An 18409-nucleotide genomic window follows, 5' to 3' on the forward strand; every position below is an offset into this window, starting at 1 on the left:
CCGCCGTACTCCTCACACCTCCCCGCGCCACGTGACCGCCGTTCTTTTCCACGCGGCTCAACGGACGCCGGTCGCCGGTCACGTGGCAACTTCGCTTTATTTCTATTGGCCTTCGTCCGTCGAGGTGTAGCCAATGAAAAATTACGCTGGCATTCAGCCCGCCCTCATCGGCTCGAGAGCAGCCAATCAGCGAGCGTGTAGCCGTTGTCCGCCCGGAGATAGCGCCTCGCCTTCAGACGCCTCAGTGTCTCCTCGCGGTTTGGGGCGTGCGGGAGCGCTGCGTTCAGCCGCCTTTAGCTGCCTTTATTTGTCAGTCCTGCGGGCGAACGGGTTATAAAGATGCTACAGAGATGGGGACGGGCTTGAGGGTGCGGCTGTGAGGAGTGCTGAGAACCCGCGGTGCGTTGGGCCCGGAGCAGGAGAAGCTGAGGGAAGGAAGGCCTCATGGCGGCCGCAGCTCCTCAGAGGGAAAGGAGGGCAGCGCTGGGCCGTGCTGGGCCGTGGGGCAATTTGAGTGCTATCTAAATGTTTAAGGTTTGTGATATCCTGTCCAGAGCTCCGCGAGGCCCTGTTTAAGCAGGGAGATGGTGTGTTGCTGGGGCACGGGACCAGGCAGAGTGTGAAGAGAACTGAAGCAATTTGGTCACCCAGGAGGGCATCCCATCCAGACACATTTGTACATCTCCAGAGAAGGAGACTCCATAAGATGCCACTTTGAGCAGCTTGTTCCAGCGCTGTCAGCCTCCTTTGCTGCCCGTTGTTCTATTGCTGCATGCCACCGAGAAGATCCCACCCTTACTGGGGGCTCACACTCTACACACCCCATGTTGTTGACTGAGGAGGGTTTTACCCGATTTACTTGGTGTTCTGTGTCTTTGAGACTCCAAATTCCCTATCAAAATGAGCTGCACGCCATCAGGAACCATCCATCAGGAGATAGGAGTGCATTCGCTTTAGGTAGGAAGTGGTGTTGAAAATGAAGCCTGTCAGGGCAGCTTGGATGTCAGCTGGGCTCTTTGGTGTTACAGAGCTCCTGAGGGGGTGGGCTCCGTTTTGCAGGAGCTCCACATGCCCTGCCTTGTTAGCACTGAATTGCTACATGCTGTTAGCACTGAACTGCTACCTGTCTGAGGAGGTTCAATCAATGAATATGTCATGATGTTATCAAAGCCCTGCTCGGGAAGATGAGGTAACAGGCTGCTGATGCACCGCAGCTCGTGCCCACAATTGATTTCCAGGCTGTTGAGGCCAGCTTTGGAGACAGCATTGAACCTCACTTTGGAGTCCAATCACTTGCTTGCCTTCCTTACACAAAGCGAATTCAAGGCAGGAGACCACAATAGGGATTTCATTCTCCCACATAATGTTGCACTGGGGGGATGCAGGGCTGGTCATCTCTCAATGTGAGACAGCTTGTCCAATGTGATCTGTTCCAAAGAGCAAAGCATTGCTACAACCAAATCCCAGGAGGTGGAGCCTATAAAAAATCCACGTCCAGAAGTCTGGCTGCAAAGAGTCAGTGGTAAAACTGACCATGGGGAAACACAACCTGCAAGGGCAGGATATGGCTGCATTCCAAGCAAAGGCTGAGCAATCGATTGGTCTTAAAGGCTGCCAGGCCTCCCATCCAAAGGATGAGCTTAACTCGTGGCTTGGTATGTGTTAGGAGGCTGGGAGAGCAGCTGTGGGCTTTCAGATCTGTATATACCTCTAATCTGTAGGCACAATAAGATGCCATTAGCACATTGAATAGATGGTTTAACAAGGCCAAGTGCAAGGTTGGGGCAGTCCCAGATAGGAGGACAGGCTGGAGAAGAGCTCACTGAGAGCAGCCCTATGGAGAAGGACTTGGGGGGTTATGGATGCTTCAGTGGCATCCATGGCTGGGTTGGATGGGGCTCTGGGCAGCCTTGTTCTGCTGGGTGGCAGCCCTGCATGTGGCATTGGGGTTGGAACAGGGTGGTCTTTAAGGTCCCCTCCAACCTGAGCCATTGTGCTCTTGAGTGAGTCTGTGATGTTATGGAGATGCTGCTGAAATCCAGATGGATGTCAGTGGGGGCTCTGCCCTTGTCTGCTGGCACAGAGCATCAAAAAAAGCCCTTATAAAGCAGGTCCTGAAGGATGGCCCCTGCAATACGGAGCTGTGTTGGGGCAGGTTGTAGGGTTCCTTGGGGTGGGGTGTGGGGTGGGTTGTAGGGTACCTTGGGGTGGTTTTAGGGTGGGTTTGTCACTTTCCTGGTTGTTAAAGGAGACTTTGGGCTCTCAATTTCAGGCCTTGTCCTGCAGGTTGAAGTTTGTGCTGCCAGAGGACGCCATGGACACCCAAGAGGAGACTTTGTGCCATAAGAATAACGCTTTGGGCACTAAAATAAGACTCCACGTGTGAAAAATTAGGCATCAGGTGAGCAAACAGTGCCTTTGGTTCCCAAATACGGGCCCTGGAAATGACGCTGTGGTGCTCAATAACGACGCTGTGCTCTATAGAACAGATCCGCCTTACCCCGCAAACGGCCCCGGTCAGCCTCGAACCCGCAACCTCGCAGTTCCAGTCCGTTCCTCCCCTTTCTGCGCATGCGCGGCACCTCCCCGTGGCTCTGCGCTGCGGTGTGAGGCGACAAGATGGCGGGGCGGGTAAGTGAGGGGGGGAGAGGGGGGATGGTTGTTTCCTGTCTTCTTGCCGGGCTGTGGGATGCTTCTCCCCATTACCTCCGGCCTTGTCCTGTCTCTTCTGCCCCTCGCTAGGTGTTGGGGTGCGTTCTCTCAGCCTGAGGGGTACCCGAAGGTTGCCGTGGTGATCCCCTTGTGGTTATGGGGAGTGGAGATTTGGGGTCCTCGGGGGGTTCTGTGTGGGCCGCTGACCCTGTAGGGCCCTCGAGGAGCGCTGTGATCCCCTGCGGGCTGCTGGGTGTGGTGTAGGGTGCTGCGAGGTTCCTCTTGGGTTATAGGGGATTTTAGGGTCCCTTAAGGGTATCGTGGGGGCCCTTTCTACTCTGGGGTTGTGGGGCAGGATTTGGGGCTCCCTGACGCGATATGGGCCAGGCCTGTGGGGTTCATTGGGGTGGGATGTGGGACAGTGTGTTGGGTTCCCTGAGGCAGGTCTGTGGGGTTCCCTGAAATAAGATATGGGGCAGTTTGTAGGGTTTCCCGAGGTGGGATGTGGGGCAGTTCTGTGGGGCAGTTCTGTGGGGTTCTCTGAGGCTCTGCTGGGATATGGGGCAGATTTGTGGGGTTCCTGCTGGCTCCTCATCCCCATGGGCACTATGAGCACTGAATGTGGGTCCAGGTTATGTTGGATTGAAACACATCTTAAGGACTGTGCAGTGGTTTTATCGTGTATTTCCTAAAGATAAATAAATAAATAGAATCCTGTTGGTGACTGCTTAGCTAAAATAATCAGCAAAAAGGCCTTAATGTGTAAAGGAACGTGGGATGGCAGCAGGAGAATGATGCAGAGGTCAGGTGAGCAACCAACAGCACACAGTTCAGTGTCACGTTGGATGCTGGTCTGTATAAATAAGGAGCAGTGTGTGGGAGGATGGAGGTGTGTGATATCCCCATTACAACAGGTGAGCCTGATGCTGGAGCACTGATGCTCTCCCCTGCCTAATGTGATTGAAAGATACTTAAACCTGGAGAATGCATAGAGAGAACTGCAGTGGCTGCAGGTGGCTCATGCAGAGCTTGCTCTGTCCTGTTCCAGCCAGCATCAAGCTGTTGGTCCAGCGCTGTGATTCAGCTCATACTGCACCAGAATGGAGAGCTGCATGGAGAAGTGGTGTTGGAAGCAAAGCAGAGCTGTGTGGCTGCAGTTATGCAACAGCTGCAACTTGTATAACCCCAGCATCATTTTCCTGTGTGCTGTTTGGGATCTGGGGACATCATGAAGTGCTGTTCCCATCAATGCAGGGCTGGGAGGCACTGGCCTGTTTGCTTCTTGTATCTGTGGCTGGAAATGATTTTGGTTTCACTCTGTTAATAGCAGATGTTGGTGTACCTTGCAGAACTGTACCACAACCCCTCCAGAAGCATCAGTGATCCGAGCAGGAGATGCATTGCAGATACCTGTTGAAATCAACTATCAAATAGATAGGAACTGCAGTGAAGGACAGACTGTGGTCCCTCGTGTTACAGAACTCTGTGCTGATGCTGCTCTGCTCCTTGCAGTGCATCAAAGGGCAGTTTTAGGTGGGATGCTTTGTGAGCCTGAGTCTGGGATTTGTGTTTGTTTTTAGTCTACATTCTGATTTCTCCTCCTTTCAGCAACACAGGGAATCATTCTTTGTAGGTGCAGAACCATTTGTCAACTTAGTTCTTGCAGTGTGGCAATCATTAATCTGTTGCTGACACTTTTGTAGTGCTTCCAAAGAAACAGGGGAGCAGGAGAAAACTGAATTGAAATGTCTTTGTCTGAGGTCACTTCTGCAGCTCTGTACCATGCTTTGCAAAATCACTGCAAATGCATTGAGCTGCTTCTTACAGAACTTCTGCTTTACAGAAATCCACGATGGATTATTTGGAATAAAATGGTCGGCCATCGGAGTTTGTGGGTGTGGGGTGTTTGTTTGTGGGTATGGGATGTCTGGCCTTGTCATCTGTGATTGATTTGCTGCTTGGCTTAGTGTTGCAGGAACAGCATCCCCAAACTTTGATAGTTAAAAGCAACAGGGAAAAATGTCAGTGTGATACTAAGGAGGATCTCTGCCCTTTACTGGATGCGGAGGGGGATGTGACCATTGTGGGTAAGGAAAAGACTGGGGTTCTCAGTGCTTTCTTTATGTCTGTCTGTAATGGTCAGACCAGCAATCCTCGAGGTTCTCCGCTCCCTGATTTGGAAGTCTGGGATGGGGAGGAGAATAAACCCCCTACGATTCAGGCCTGCTGCTCCACCTGCACCACCACAGGTCTGTGGGGCTGGATGGGATCCACCCATGGGTGCTGAGGGAGCTGCTGGCGGTGGAGTGGGCAGTACTGGTGGTAGGTGGATGGCTGGACTGATGGTCATAGTGGTTTTTTCCAACCTTAATGATTCTGTGATTCTGACCACTCCCAACAACCTCAGTACCAGAGAATGTCAATTCTTGTCTCACCGCAGGCAGTCGGGATGACTACCTTAATTAAGAATTTCCCTTCTCTGCTCAGGGGATGCAGCAAGATCTTTCTTCTTATCTTTGGTTCTAGCAGGTCATTTAGGAAAGGATCCTATTTGGGAGATCTGGTTTGGGAGATGCCTTAAGATGTAGCTTGGAGTGAGTTCATGCTGTCATAAAATCAGCTCTGTTTGAGCCTGCAGAAATCCAGTCCTTAGGAAGAAGCTAAATATACATTTTGCTGGGATGCCCATCGGGCAGGACAGGGTTTTCAGTCAAATAAAATTATTGATGTTGCTATGGCTGATAGAAAAGCCTTCTTAACAAATCCTGTCATTGTGAGCTGCAGCCATCTGATGCTGCATCTCATTTAAATCCGGGCAGAACTTCAGGCTTTCTGACCCTGCTGCAGTGCTGGAACGCTCTTTCATGTGTATGTAGGACAGATAGTTCAGAAGGGCCAAGTGTGAGCTGTGCAGGAAGATGGAGCACGTTGCTCTGCCCTCCTGGGATGCAATAAAGCAATGACCTTCTGCCACAAAATCTGGAGTAAGTTATGCCCTCAAGTTGTGTCGAGTTATTTCCTTCTGCTGGTGAGGCGTTGGGTCTGGAACGTGGGCTGCTTATAATTGGGTGCAGCAGTCGGTGTCCTGGAATAATTAGTGCTGGTGCAGCCCATCGGGGGGGGTGTGTGGATAAGCAAGGGGTGGCAGCACCTGGAGCCAATTCCAAGTGAAGAGGGTGTTTTTGACCTCATTATTTTTTTTTTCTAAACAAATAATAAGAAACGTGTGTCCAGGTGTCGTCCTCATTTACTTTTTAATCTGACAAACATCTCAGTCTTGAAACTGTGATCTGTGTTTCTGATAACACTGCAGAGTAATGGATAGAGTGCATCCAAGACCCCGAAGCCACGTGCACCCAGTGAAACAGCATTGCAGTTAGCAGAGCTGAACATGTTGGGCTGTAAACCTTACAAAGTGAGAGCAGTCTAATAAATACAACCTTAACCCTGCTAATAAATACAACCTCTCCTTGCTGAGTTTGCCACTTCTGTGGCAATAAAATGGCTTTTGTGGGGGAAAGGGAAGTGATTTCTAGATTGTCTTGACTCTCCATGGAGGCATGTCCATGTCTTGGCAAAAAAGGCAATGCTTATCCCGAGATCTTAACTTTCCTCTCTTAACAGGAGAAGAAAATTGCTATTTATGAGCTTCGTACATAGAATGCAGCTTCTCCCCACCCAGAACCAGAGCTCCCAGCAGACAGAGGCTACATGGAGCAGACAGAAGGGCCTCCTGAGCTGCAACTCTGGAAGCTTTATTTTTTTGTGATGTCCAGGAAAACCTTCAGCAAACTGTGAACAACTTTAATGATTCGTCTTCACTTTTAATTTTAGAAGTGCAGCATTTAGGGCATCTGTTGCTGAGTGTGTTCCCTGCTAAATGTGTGCCTCGGGGTATATCAGCATGTGCGTGTGCTGCCTTGGCTGCTAATTGGCATCTCTGCAAACAAGAAGTTTGCACTAATTTTGTAAAATTTGAATGCTGTGTCTTCTTTTTTTATCAACTAAAGCTTTACTTTTTGCTTGCTTGTTGTTTTTGCTTTGTAATTGCAATCTGCAGAGACCTGCAGTGACTCCTTAGGCTGTGTCTTCCATTAAGGGAGCTGCAGTCATTTGCCTTTGCAGGTGCTCAGGGTGTGTTTTCAACTGAACCATGTTTTGTTCTGCGAGGTGTGATGGGTCACTGATGATACTCAGACAGAGTGTTCTTACAAAGGTTAAAAAACCCAACAGCTCTGACATTGAGGGCTGTCTGTTCCTCTATAGGCTGTGGTAGAAACGGGGCTGCTGCGGTGATTTCAGAACTGTTAGGTCAGGAAGGTTAGACTCTGTTTGTATCTAAAGCTGTAGATTAAATGTTTACAAATTCTGGTTATGCTGAGATGGTGAATATGCTTGGAGCGTGTGCTGCCAGCCTTGTTCTGGCCTCAGTGCTCACCCGGAGGGTCTGTGAATCACAGGCTGCTGCAGAAACTATTTCGAGGGCAGCTCTTGGTTATCTCAGCAAGAACAGAGCAGAAGGATGCCCCATGGAAGGACTTGGTTGGCCGCTGTGTTTTCAAGCATCCTGTGCTCTGATGTGGCTCAGGAGAAGGTATAAGATAATCCTGGTGACCTGGATTACTCCTGGTGCAGCTGCGTGTGGTTTTGGTCACAGAAGGAGAATGCTTTTTTCTCTATGGACTTTGCTGTGTTGGAAGAGAATCATTTGTCTCCTCCCAGGCCATTGCCGACCCAGCTCTGCTCAGCTCATCTTCCTGCACGCTGTGCTGGTGTTTGCCATCTGTGTGCAGCAGTCTCCTGCTGCTTGTGCTTCCCCTGCTCATTTATTCTCACTTCTTTCCTCAGGTTCAGTTGCCACTTGATCCATTGGCACAAACTGTACTGGGTGCGATGCTTCATGCGTGTCTGCTTTGCAGAAGCAGTGCAGAAAGCAAAAGCTGCCTCGGCTGTAGGAGCTGCTTGATAATCTCCTGGGTAGGATTAGGAAATTAAATGAGTTAAGCTGTTCCAAACGAAGAGCGTCTTTGCCTTACCGTGTAATGTTTTAGCTCTTATATTCAGCTGACAGGTAGCAGTGTGCTTCTATTGTGTACCACCAACGAATCTCTCGTGGGCTTTCAGTAATGGGAGATGTGTTTTTCTTCAGCTTCCTCTGTCATCAGCCTTACAGTTCACAAATATTAACCATCGTGTTGTACTTGGTGCTCAGTATTCTGCAGTACTGCAAAGATTTCAGGATTCGTTCTGTTTCTAAGTGAGTGCAAGGCTTTGCTTTTGCCTTTGGTTAGGATGCTGGTCTTGAAATTCAGGATGAGAACGGGTGTTTTTATGTGTGGATGAAAGTACCCAAATAGCCTTTCATTTTGAGCTGAGCTCTCCAAGGAGCAGGGATGATTCAGTGTTGTATTTCATTGCAGGAAAATAGGAATCCATGGAACTTTGGAATGGAAAAAAAAAACAGCCCTCTCTGATATTGAGGACGTGATGGTGTTTTATTGTTATGGAGCTATTTGTTTGCTAAATATGCTGGGATCATTGAGCATGGCACTGATTTTCATGCCCTGGTGCTGGATTCTCACATTGTACATCAGTTCAGTAGTAGAGGAATGGAGGCAGCATTGCTGATGTCTCATAAATCCGAGGGTGAGGTCCTACATGTTTGTCTCTCCTTGTGACATTTATCAGTGCATCACACTGTGTCCTTTCTCTCTTGGCAAACAGAGGGGCTGTTGGTGTGGATGCAGATCTAGGAGCAGTACTGCAGTGTTGGAGCTGCATGATGGATTTCTTTGGCTCTAGGAAGGAGACGCAGTCTGGAACATGGAATCACCTCCCCAGAGGTCCTCTGTCCTTGGAGTCTCGTCCTTGGATAAATCAGGGCAACATCTGGAGGCAGAGAGGGCTTCTTTTATTCCTTTAAGCTTAAGTAGCATTTGGAACCCCAAATGTGGGCAGTGGGGTGGCTGGCACGGTGCTGCTGCAGGGGGAGCTGCATTTCCCCACACCCCTATCACGTTGTACAGCTTGGCAAAGGAGCACTTTGTGCTGGGTTTGCAGTGCATCTCTTCATGTTCTGAATTTCCTTACAGCAAAGCTTGCACGTTCCCAGAAGCAGACAGAAATAACCCAGAGAAGCGGCGCTCACAGTTCGTGTAGGAAGCGGCGTGTCAGGAAGGATTAAAAATGCATTTGAGGACTCGTGCTGTAAAGAGTCTTAATCCAGGAGCTCTGTTTTGTCCAGAAATATCCTACCTGCTGCACTGCTCTCAGCAAATTGAACAACTGATAACCTGGTGAATAACCCTGTTTGAAATGCGACGTGCTTTACCAGTGTGTGTTGGAAGTCCACTGAAGTCTATTACTACAAGAATATTTAATTAAATTTCTCACTACTCTTCAGATTTGGGTAGATAAAACTGTTCTCAAGGCTGAAAGCAGAATGTAGCTCTGTTGTCACATATGTCAAGGGCAGTTAAGCGTTATAAAATAAGGAATAAACCCATTTCCAAGTAGCCATGGCTCTATAGAGGAATCACACTGTTAGCTGAAAAGCTGCTTCAATCCACGTGGAGACGAATTCACCCTGGTTCTTTTCTCACATGGCTCAGAGTTACGGGGTGTGATGGGCTGGGTGCTGTGTGTGATAAGTGTGTTGAGTTTTAAGCGTGTCTTAAGAGAAAATAAGTTGATGCTGACAAATGGTTGCTCTGGCTGCAAAACTGAGTCTGACAGAGAAAATAGTTGGGTTTGGACTCTGAAAATAGCATCGTGCAGGATCGTATTTAGTGTGGCTCTGAATTAAAGCTTTCAGTCTGTAGCTGGCCATAGGGATATCATGCCTTCTCCATCATTTTCTACATTTCTAGAGGCATTCTAGACAGAGGTTTTGGATACGCTCATCTTTGTTGATTGGAAGATTTTGGAGAAACCAATGGAGAGAAGAGCACATCAGTGACAATGGACTGTGCTCTCATGGGACTTAATTTCTTAGGGATTTACAGAAGTTATGAGACATGAAGGAGAAATATGGTTTCATTTGATGTATTCTCCCACCTCTCTCTTTCATAGCCTATGCAAGCAGCACGATGCCCCACTGATGAGCTGTCATTAACGAACTGTGCTGTGGTGAATGAGGCGGACTTCCCATCTGGACAGTAAGTGTGTCTTTCAACTTTTAACCAAAAAGGAGTTGTTTTCACAGCTTGAGCAGAGATGGAATTGAATTTCAGATACAGTAGGTTAATTAAAAATTGTGTGTCTTTAGAGACCAGAACTTCAGATGTGCTTTCTCAGAACTGGAGATACTCAAAAATGGTAATTTTTTCTCACAAGTATTTCCAGCTTGAGAGCTGCTGAAGTAATTATAAACACTTTTTAATGTAGGAACTTGGGCCCTTTTTCATCTTCTTTTTTTTTTTAGTTGGTCCTGTTACATAGTTGAGATAATTTTCAGCTAGATTGGTATCATTTAATTGTGTTACTGGGGGCACCTTCCCATTTTCACATCACACTGGGGTACTGAGCAATGTCAGTAGAAACCACCTCTGCTCCTAGAGACTTTCATGCATGAGAACAACAGGGCAGGACAACCAGAGTGTGGGCACAACAATTTGGGTACTTTAATTATAAGTCCATGCAGCTGAATTTGGATTTGATTTGTCTGAGAAAGACAAAACTTGTTTAAAAGTAATTTTTTTGAATGGGAAGCACTGTTAAGAAGTAATACTGAATGATATCCTTAGAGCTCAGATAAAGTCTGCTGAGGATGGAGAATGAATGGCCCTGAAGGGAGGGTGGGAGGTAGCAGCATTTCAGGACTTGGCTCTGTCTGTGCTGTTCTGTCACCCTGGAGAGCTCCTGCACTGCACCTTTAGTGCCAAAGAAACATCAGAACCCAAACCACCTCTCCCTCCACCCCCAAACCAGGAAAACATTTAGGATTGGAAGCAGGTGGTGTTGTCTGCTTGGATGTGATCTCTTTCAGTCTGAGAACACTTTCATTGCATTTGTTGAAATATACAGGCAGCAGTATACTGGGACTTGCTTCGGAGCCTCCTATTTGTAGAAACTGGGGCTTACAAAGCAGGCAGCATATGTTTGACTGTGAACAAATGCTATAAATTGTTTTGAAAAGTAAAAGGCTGCAGTATAAACGTCTCAGTGTTCAGCTAGCGCTGAAAGATGTAGTCATTCTGCTGCATTGCAGATGCACTGAGCAAGACCATCCCTATGATCTGCTGCAGCAATGTGTGTGCTGTCAGCAGTTCTGGTTTGTATTGCCCTAATCAGGATTGGCTGCAGGGATTTTTTTTTTGTGAACTTTTACAGGTTTTAGCTTTAACTCTTACATTTGGTTCTTGTGGTCTAGAGCTGGGACCTCGACTGTGGATTAGTGAGATTGTTTAGCTCCAAGCTGCCGCCATAGCTCTTTTCATGCTTCGTTTTCCACACCCTGTGTGTTGGAGAAGTATGAGTCATGATTTTATGACGCATGAGTTCATGGGATGAGGTACATTGTTGTGGTCCCATTCTTGGTTTGATATGTGACACTGTGACATGCTGCTGTCCCAAGGGTGTCTGACCTTTTGGCTTACCTGGGTCACACCGAGTGAATAAAACTGTCTTGGGTTGCATGTAAAATACATAATACAGTTTATTTATGTAAGTAACAAAACTTCTATTTTTTTTTCTTGTTTTAGTTAAAAAAAAAAAAAAAAAAAGCAAGAAAGACATAAAACTAGTGGGACACGTGATGTTTTTTTTCTGGTTCTATAGAAGTGAGTGCAATCCTTGATGAGTTCTCTACTCATCAGAGTGTTCTGATGACATTTTACTCTTCTTGTGACTCATCCTTTGAGAACTGTTGTTTACAATGTACGTACTGCCAAAAAGCGATGACATGAATTAGGCTTGTGGCCATTCTCTCAGTTACAGGTTCCAGGGTCCTTTTTCAAGGACCCAGCCCCTCAGTTTGGGGTTCAGAGAGTCATTCTCAGGGTCCATTGTAGGGTCCAGAGCCTCATTTTAAGAATTAGGACTTCCTTTTTATGGCACAAACAATCTCTTAAAGCTTTAAACTCTCTATCTTGGTGTCTAGAAAGGGCACTCTATTTTACAGGCCATAGTCTTGTGGTTAAGCACCAAACCCTTCTTTTCAGAGCCTAGTGTCTATAGTTTGGATCTGAAGATAGTTTTATCACCTTCAGCCTGATTTTTCAGACCTGGAGCCTTATTTTAAGGCTCAAAGTGTTCTTTTTAGGGGTCAAAGCCTCCTCTTGGGTGTCCGTGGCATTCTCTGACAGGACAAACTTCATTTTAGGGGCCTGAATTTAGTGCCCAGAGACTCCTTTAATGGTCAGCCCCTCTCCCACCCATTAACCACTACCTTATGTGAAGGCTCAAAGCTTTATTTCAATGCTCAAAGCCTCCTTTGTAGTGCCTGAAGGCACATGCCAGGAGCCAAAGACTCTTTTGGGAATCAAATGCCTATTTTAAGAGATCAAAACACTCCTTTGGGATGATGCAGCCCCTGAGCTGGAGGGTCCAAAGCCCGATTTTTGGAAGATTCAAAGCCTCCTATCAAGGTCCAAACCACCCTCTGTAGAGCATAAGTCCTCTTTTTCCAGAGTGAAACGTTCTAATAGTGTTTTATTGCCCAAAGCCTCTTTCTGTAGGTCATATTGACAGTTGGAATTAATGATCATAAGGTTTTTTTCCTATCTAAATGACTCTGTGTTCCTAAGGTGAAGATGTGAGCAGGTGCCTCCTGGATCCTTAATGTACTTACAGTGTTCTTTGCAAAGACGTGTAAGGTATCCTCTCCTGCACGAGTACTATGCTTTTTCTTCACCAACACTAACCTGTGTATCCATAAGCTTTTATCTATTATAGTTTCTATTGTGCTCAGCCTGGCCAGAAGACTTACTAGCTGATGGTTTCCTGGGTCAGTTCTTGAGCCCTTTCTAATAACTGGCATTTCAGCTATATTTTGGTGCTGATAGTTTCAAGCAAGATTTTGCATGGGAATTACTGCAGCAGTCTCATCTGGCAGAGCTCTTGGGGAATATCTGATGACTCGTTGCTCCTTTAGTTTGGTTCTAAGCAGAAGCAATTAAAGAGATTGAGGTTTTCCCCTTGTGTCTCCGTGAGCTCTCCAACTTCCTCCTGGTGAACACAGGTATCAGAAGGTACATTTTATTTTTCCTGCTGTTGCCATATTTTGGATATTCTTCTTAATGCTTCAGTTGCTTGAAGCCTCTGGAATTCTTTCTTCTGCTGTCCTCAGAATCACGGGATTGTTAAGGCTGGAAAGACCAGTAAGATTCCAGTCTGACCATCAGTCCCTGTGTGTGACCATCAGTCCCTGCCTGTGACAGCTGTCCTTGTAGAATGTCAGGATTTGACCTTTTCTAATCTTATAACTTGGCTATAATTTTTTCAGAGAGCTGATTTTCCTTTCCCCCCCACCCCCAATCCATTTGACTGCAGGGCCATCATTCTGGAGGAGTTTTCCACAAGTGGAGCGCTCAAATGTAATAGCTGTAATTTGTTTCTTTGTGGGTATTTCCCTTGCAGTGCTGCTGCAAGGGTTGTTCCTCCCCAGCTGCAGGATGTGGCGTTTCTATTTGTTGGGTTTGATGGGATTTGTGCCAGCCCATGTCTCCAGCCTGCAGAAATGCTTCTGGATGGCCTCACAGTCATCACATGAATCAGCATCAGCCTGTCACTAACAAACCATTTATTCAGTATTGTCCCCAAGATGGGGGCTGTGACTGGTGGCTGAAGGTGAGGTGGTGGGGCCAGGATCTCCCTTTGTCTATCCATGTTGACTATTTTCAGTTGTTTTCTTGTCCTTTAGTAGATTTGTCTTCCAGGATTACTTGCTCCATCACCTTCCTAGGCCTAAGGTGAGGCTGAACAGCACCGTGGTTCCTTGGATCCTTCTTGAATGTGGAATTAACAGCCACTTGTTTACAGGGAACAAGGCTCTGGATTTCTGCTTGGGGCAGGAATAAATGGAAGTGTGCACGTGCCTGCAGTGAGGTTTTAGGCAGCTCATGGATAATTCGGGGCCAGAATTGGTAAAGAATCAAACCACTTGTCCACCTGACTGAGAAGATACGTGTTAAAATGCTTCTGTGTTGTCAAGAGCTCCTGGAAGGGTGTCTGCCGTGGGTGTGTAAGCAGTGACTGGCAGTGTCTGGTCATCTTGGCTACACATGCCATACATTTTCTCTACTTCTAGAGGGCTGTATGTTCTTTGTTAGCATGTAGCTGAAACTGTTATGCAAACCCAATGCAGCCAAAATATATGTCCCTGTTCGTTGCAGGGGAATTGAACTAGATGACCTTTAAGGGTCCCTTCTATCTCGAACAGTTCTGTGTGCAGCACATCTGCTGTTCCAATTCAGTGCTCCTATTTTTGGTCTTCAGATCTTGAGCAAGTTCCAAGAGAATCCGCAGGTCATGAGCAAACAGGAGGGGCAGCTGAAGTGCTCCTGATTTTACTTCTTGGGCTGGAATTCCTTCTGTTTTACTGCAGTCAAACTTCTGAACAATATGCTAAGATTCATTTATACTATTTTTTTAATCATCTATCTCATTTGGGGGAACATTCTTTATTGGAGTTAAGGACTGCAGTTTTGATCTGACAAACTTGAGATGTGAAAGTGGTGTTGGTTTTATGGTTATAGTTTGGTTCTGTTATGTCTGTACTGTGCAATTCCTGAAGCAAAGAGCTGCTTTTGGGGAAATTTAAGTAGCAGTTATGTCTTGCAGTTGGGCTTTGAGATCATGTTGTATTCACTGAAGGTATTGGACACTTATGTGCCAGCATTGTGGCATAGGTTTGAAGTGCAGAATTCCTTTCAGAGCCCTCTCCATAGAATGACTTGGGGTGGTAGGGACCTTTAAGACCATCTAGCTCAACGTGTGTCTAAAGTCCTCTTGGTTTTTGCTACAGGTATAGGCTGGCTTGTTTCTTTTTAATTCTCAAAGGCCTGGGAGCAATGCATATGGGCTTACGTTGGAGTAAAATCCTGTTCTCTCTTCTAGACACGTTGTTGTGAAGACTTCTCCCAACCACAAATACATCTTCACACTGAGAACACATCCCTCTGTTGTTCCTGGCAACATCGCCTTCAGCTTGCCCCAGGTATAAACCCTTTCAATAAAGGAACCATAAGCAACATCTCCTTTTGTTTGTGAATTTGTAGCATTCCCTGCTTTTCCTCTTTTTAGAGCATTTTCTTTGTTGTGTTGCAGGAAGGTTCCTCAATTTATGCTCATCATTAATATTTCTAGAGGAGATGTGCAATTAAATGCATAAAATAGATGTAACTATTCACTCTTTCTTAATTAAGTCAAGCTACTGCATGTTAAATGATGCTTAGGGTAAATAATGGATACAATTAGCTCCTCAGTAGAAAAATGAGTCTTTAACTGACACAGTGAATTGCAACACATAGAACTGCAACAACTGGGGTCACTGATTTATTGCTTTCCTATTTGCCTACTGGTAACCAGTCAAGCAGCAGAGTCCATGCTGCACACACAAGGTTTTTTTCCTCAACAGATGACTTGGCACAATCCCTAAAAGTACTTTTTTTTTTCCTTCTTGATGGGTTGTTCACATTTGTCCGGATGAGTGGGTGAAGGGAGTGTGAAGTTACTGTCTGTGCAGTTATGATTTAAGCTGCCGAGGCTGAAAACCAGTTATCAATAGAAGATATTTGTATCACAGGGCTGAAATGGATGCATTCACTGTTGAGTGGTCATTTTTATAGATTGCAGTAGTTATTGTAGGTCTGGGGAAGCTCTCCTGGTAAGGAATTAAGTAGGGTGGTACTTCAGATGAAGGTGGGCTTTTAGGATATCTTTTTGCTGGGGAACTGCAGTGTCAGGGGAAAGGAAGGATTCTTCCTGGCCTTGCAGATGAACAGTGGAAACTGTAAAGAATGAGATAGAATGTGGAAACATGGTTTGTTTTCACTTGCTTGGAAATATCAAAGTGTACATAAACTTCCAGTTCAGGGCTTTCATTTCTAAGGGTTGATCCCTCTTATGCCAAGGGAATTCCTTCCTTATCTCTAATTCTGGTTTGGATCCATGAAGATATTGAGGAGGGAGTTCAGGGGGAAATGTTCATTTTTGAAAAAGGTCATCGATCCTTCCAGGATAAAAAGCCAAACATAATTGACCACAAAGCAAAGCATTTCAAGTGCAATTTTACCACAGCCCTGTGTAATGATACTTACATACTTGTGTGATTCACTCCTCTCTAAGGCTGAGGTATTTAGGAGATGGTGGATATTCCCTAGCCTGAAAAGCGGGCTATAAGTATACAATAGCTGATCTGTGTCAGGACTGTTCACTGGGAAAACACTGTTTTTTGCAATTATTAAGCAATAACTTTTGACATTGTAAAGGTCATAGATTTTCACATCTCATATTAGTGAACCGTTTCTTATTTCTCATGCAGTTCTGTGCTGCACAAAACTTCTTAAGGGCATTTGAAGGAAACCGATGGGCTTGAAAAATTCCCTTCTTAGTAATTACCTGGACAGGTTTTAATTGCTTCAAGTTTTAATGTAACTTCAAGCACATTGTAGCAATTTCCTGTATCTATTGTCCACATTTAAGCTACTAAAATAACCAGGAAAAACCGTTCTTGCCCATTGCATTACTATGAATAGTACTTGACCTTCAGTAGAAAAGGAGCAGAATGGGGGGGAAAATAACAACAAATATCACCAAACGTATGCAGTGTGATAACTTTGGTGTCCAAGGCAGTGGGGTGATTAGTAATATGTAGGAGGTTGGACAGAATTACTTCCCAAGGTCGGAAATTGGGGTTATTAATAGAACTGATTGACTCGCTATTAATTCTGGGGCCTTCATCCAGGTCTGCCCTCTTTTTCTTACGGTTTTTATGGTGGGGAGTTAAGGGATGATTTTTTAACAGTAAATTTTTATTAGATGTGTTCTATTGAAGGTCGGGCTTTCTTAAGTTTCTGTCTTATTTTTACAGAGAAAATGGGCTGGACTTTCCATAGGACAAGAGATAGACGGTAAGTCAGACAGCAGCACAATGCTGACGTATAAGAAATGAGTTCCATGTTTCTGTGCTGAAGTGAAACCGAATTGGAAAATCCCACACCTTCAACACTTCTTCAAGTAATACGGAACCCCCATTTCAGAGATGAGCTGCTCTTGTATTCACTGGTTTCCTGTCTGCTAACGTTTTCACTGGGATATTTTGTCCACACCTGAGTGACAACATGACACACTGAACATGTAGTCTGGCCTTGTGGCTTTAGAGAACGTGATTGTTGTTGTCTGGGTGTCTCATTGTGTTCATTGCTCAGCTCTTGGACACACCATCTGTAAGAGATCTACAGCTTCTTGCTGTCCCTCCCCTTTTGAACAAGATCTTTCCCTGTTAAACAGTGCGTTTCTACTTGGGGCTATAAGGCCAATTTTGACAAGAGGTGAAGGATTCTGCATTTTGATGAAGGGAAGGAGATGCATCTCGAGTTCTTGCAGACTGAAAGTTTGTACTCCACCATTCAAATAAATGGAGCCTTTTGAGCCATTGCCAGTGTTCAGAGACAGATTGCATCTCTCAGCTTGTATGCTCTTTCATTTGCTTCTACTGCCTTTCACCTCTACCTGTGAATGCCTGAACAGTTGGCATCACTGTTGGCTAGAGGTGCTGCTCTTTGGTCTGTCTGTAGCTTCTGAAGTATTGCCAAACTCCTGGCAGCAGCTGCTGTTATGGGAAAGTCTCCACTTTCTTTGCAGCATTGATGAAGGTAATGGATTATACCCATTCTTTTGACCATCAGGAATTACCTGTGTGCTCACGAGGGCTGCCGTCTCATGCTTTTCTTTGGTAAGGTTGTTGTGTTGAAGCCCATTCTTTGGCTGATCACCTTCCCAGTTGCTTTGATCTCAGAAGTCTGTGGGGAAGGATGGTTACTTGCAGAAGTCTGAAGTCTTTGTGCATCTTCCTCTGTAGTGACAAGTAGGAGGGGATATGTCTGCCTCTATCCACAACAACTGCTTTTTAGTACTAACATTATTTGGAGAGTTACATGCTAATATTTAGCACCATCAGTTGTTGGGAGTGATTTGTGACTGTGCTTATTCTAGATGCTGCTAAAAACTTAATGCTTTGAGAATGTGCATTAAAAAAACAACAGTTGAAGTAATTTCATGCAGAGTGACTAAATATCATATGACTGCCTGCTGAGAATAAAGGATTTGCAAAGCTATTCTGCAGATCAGGAGATATATTCATAAAACGAGTGACTCACCAGGGCTCCCTTTTTGTCTTGTTCCCCTGGTAATATGAAAACTCTCCTTTAAATGTCAGTTTAAAATGGAGTCCTGCACATAGTGGTACAGTGATGTTGAGCTCTCTCAGGCTCCTGTGGCTATGGGAAAGGTTTTCCAGGTGAGTGAATCTTGCAACTTTGCCTTTGGGCAGAGGGTGCTGGATGCTGAGTTCCTCACTGGCATCTAGCAGAAGTCTCAGGATTTGCCTGGAACCATACCATTGCCAAGGGGCTTGGCAGCAAATAGGGGATTGTGTGAGAAATGCATTTCCCTTATTCAGTTCCTACTGCTTTACATTAGCTGGTGGCTTCTGTATCAGACAAAGCTTCTTTTCTAGATTCAATGCAAACCTAGAATCATAGAATGGCTTAGGTTGGAGGGTCCTCAAAGGTCATCCATTTCCATCCTCCAACTA

General features: G+C 45.7%; 1 protein-coding gene across 3 annotated transcripts in view; it reads left to right on the forward strand.

The window, feature by feature from the left end:
• The first annotated feature begins 2500 nt into the window (after positions 1-2500).
• NSF (N-ethylmaleimide sensitive factor, vesicle fusing ATPase) overlaps positions 2501-18409 on the forward strand; it is a 54645-nt gene continuing 38736 nt past the window's right edge. The window contains exons 1-4 of one of the 3 annotated variants that reach the window (XM_072356372.1): positions 2501-2631; positions 9724-9809; positions 14710-14809; positions 16685-16724. In XM_072356372.1, the coding sequence (XP_072212473.1) occupies positions 2620-2631; positions 9724-9809; positions 14710-14809; positions 16685-16724 (238 nt within the window). In that variant the 5' untranslated portion in view covers positions 2501-2619. Of the gene's footprint in view, positions 2751-9723; positions 9810-14709; positions 14810-16684; positions 16725-18409 lie in introns of all 3 variants that reach the window. The other 2 variants (XM_072356373.1, XM_072356374.1) reach the window with 2 other exon arrangements.

Source organism: Excalfactoria chinensis, chromosome 24, assembly GCF_039878825.1.
Source record: "Excalfactoria chinensis isolate bCotChi1 chromosome 24, bCotChi1.hap2, whole genome shotgun sequence".
Lineage (NCBI taxonomy): Eukaryota > Metazoa > Chordata > Aves > Galliformes > Phasianidae > Excalfactoria > Excalfactoria chinensis.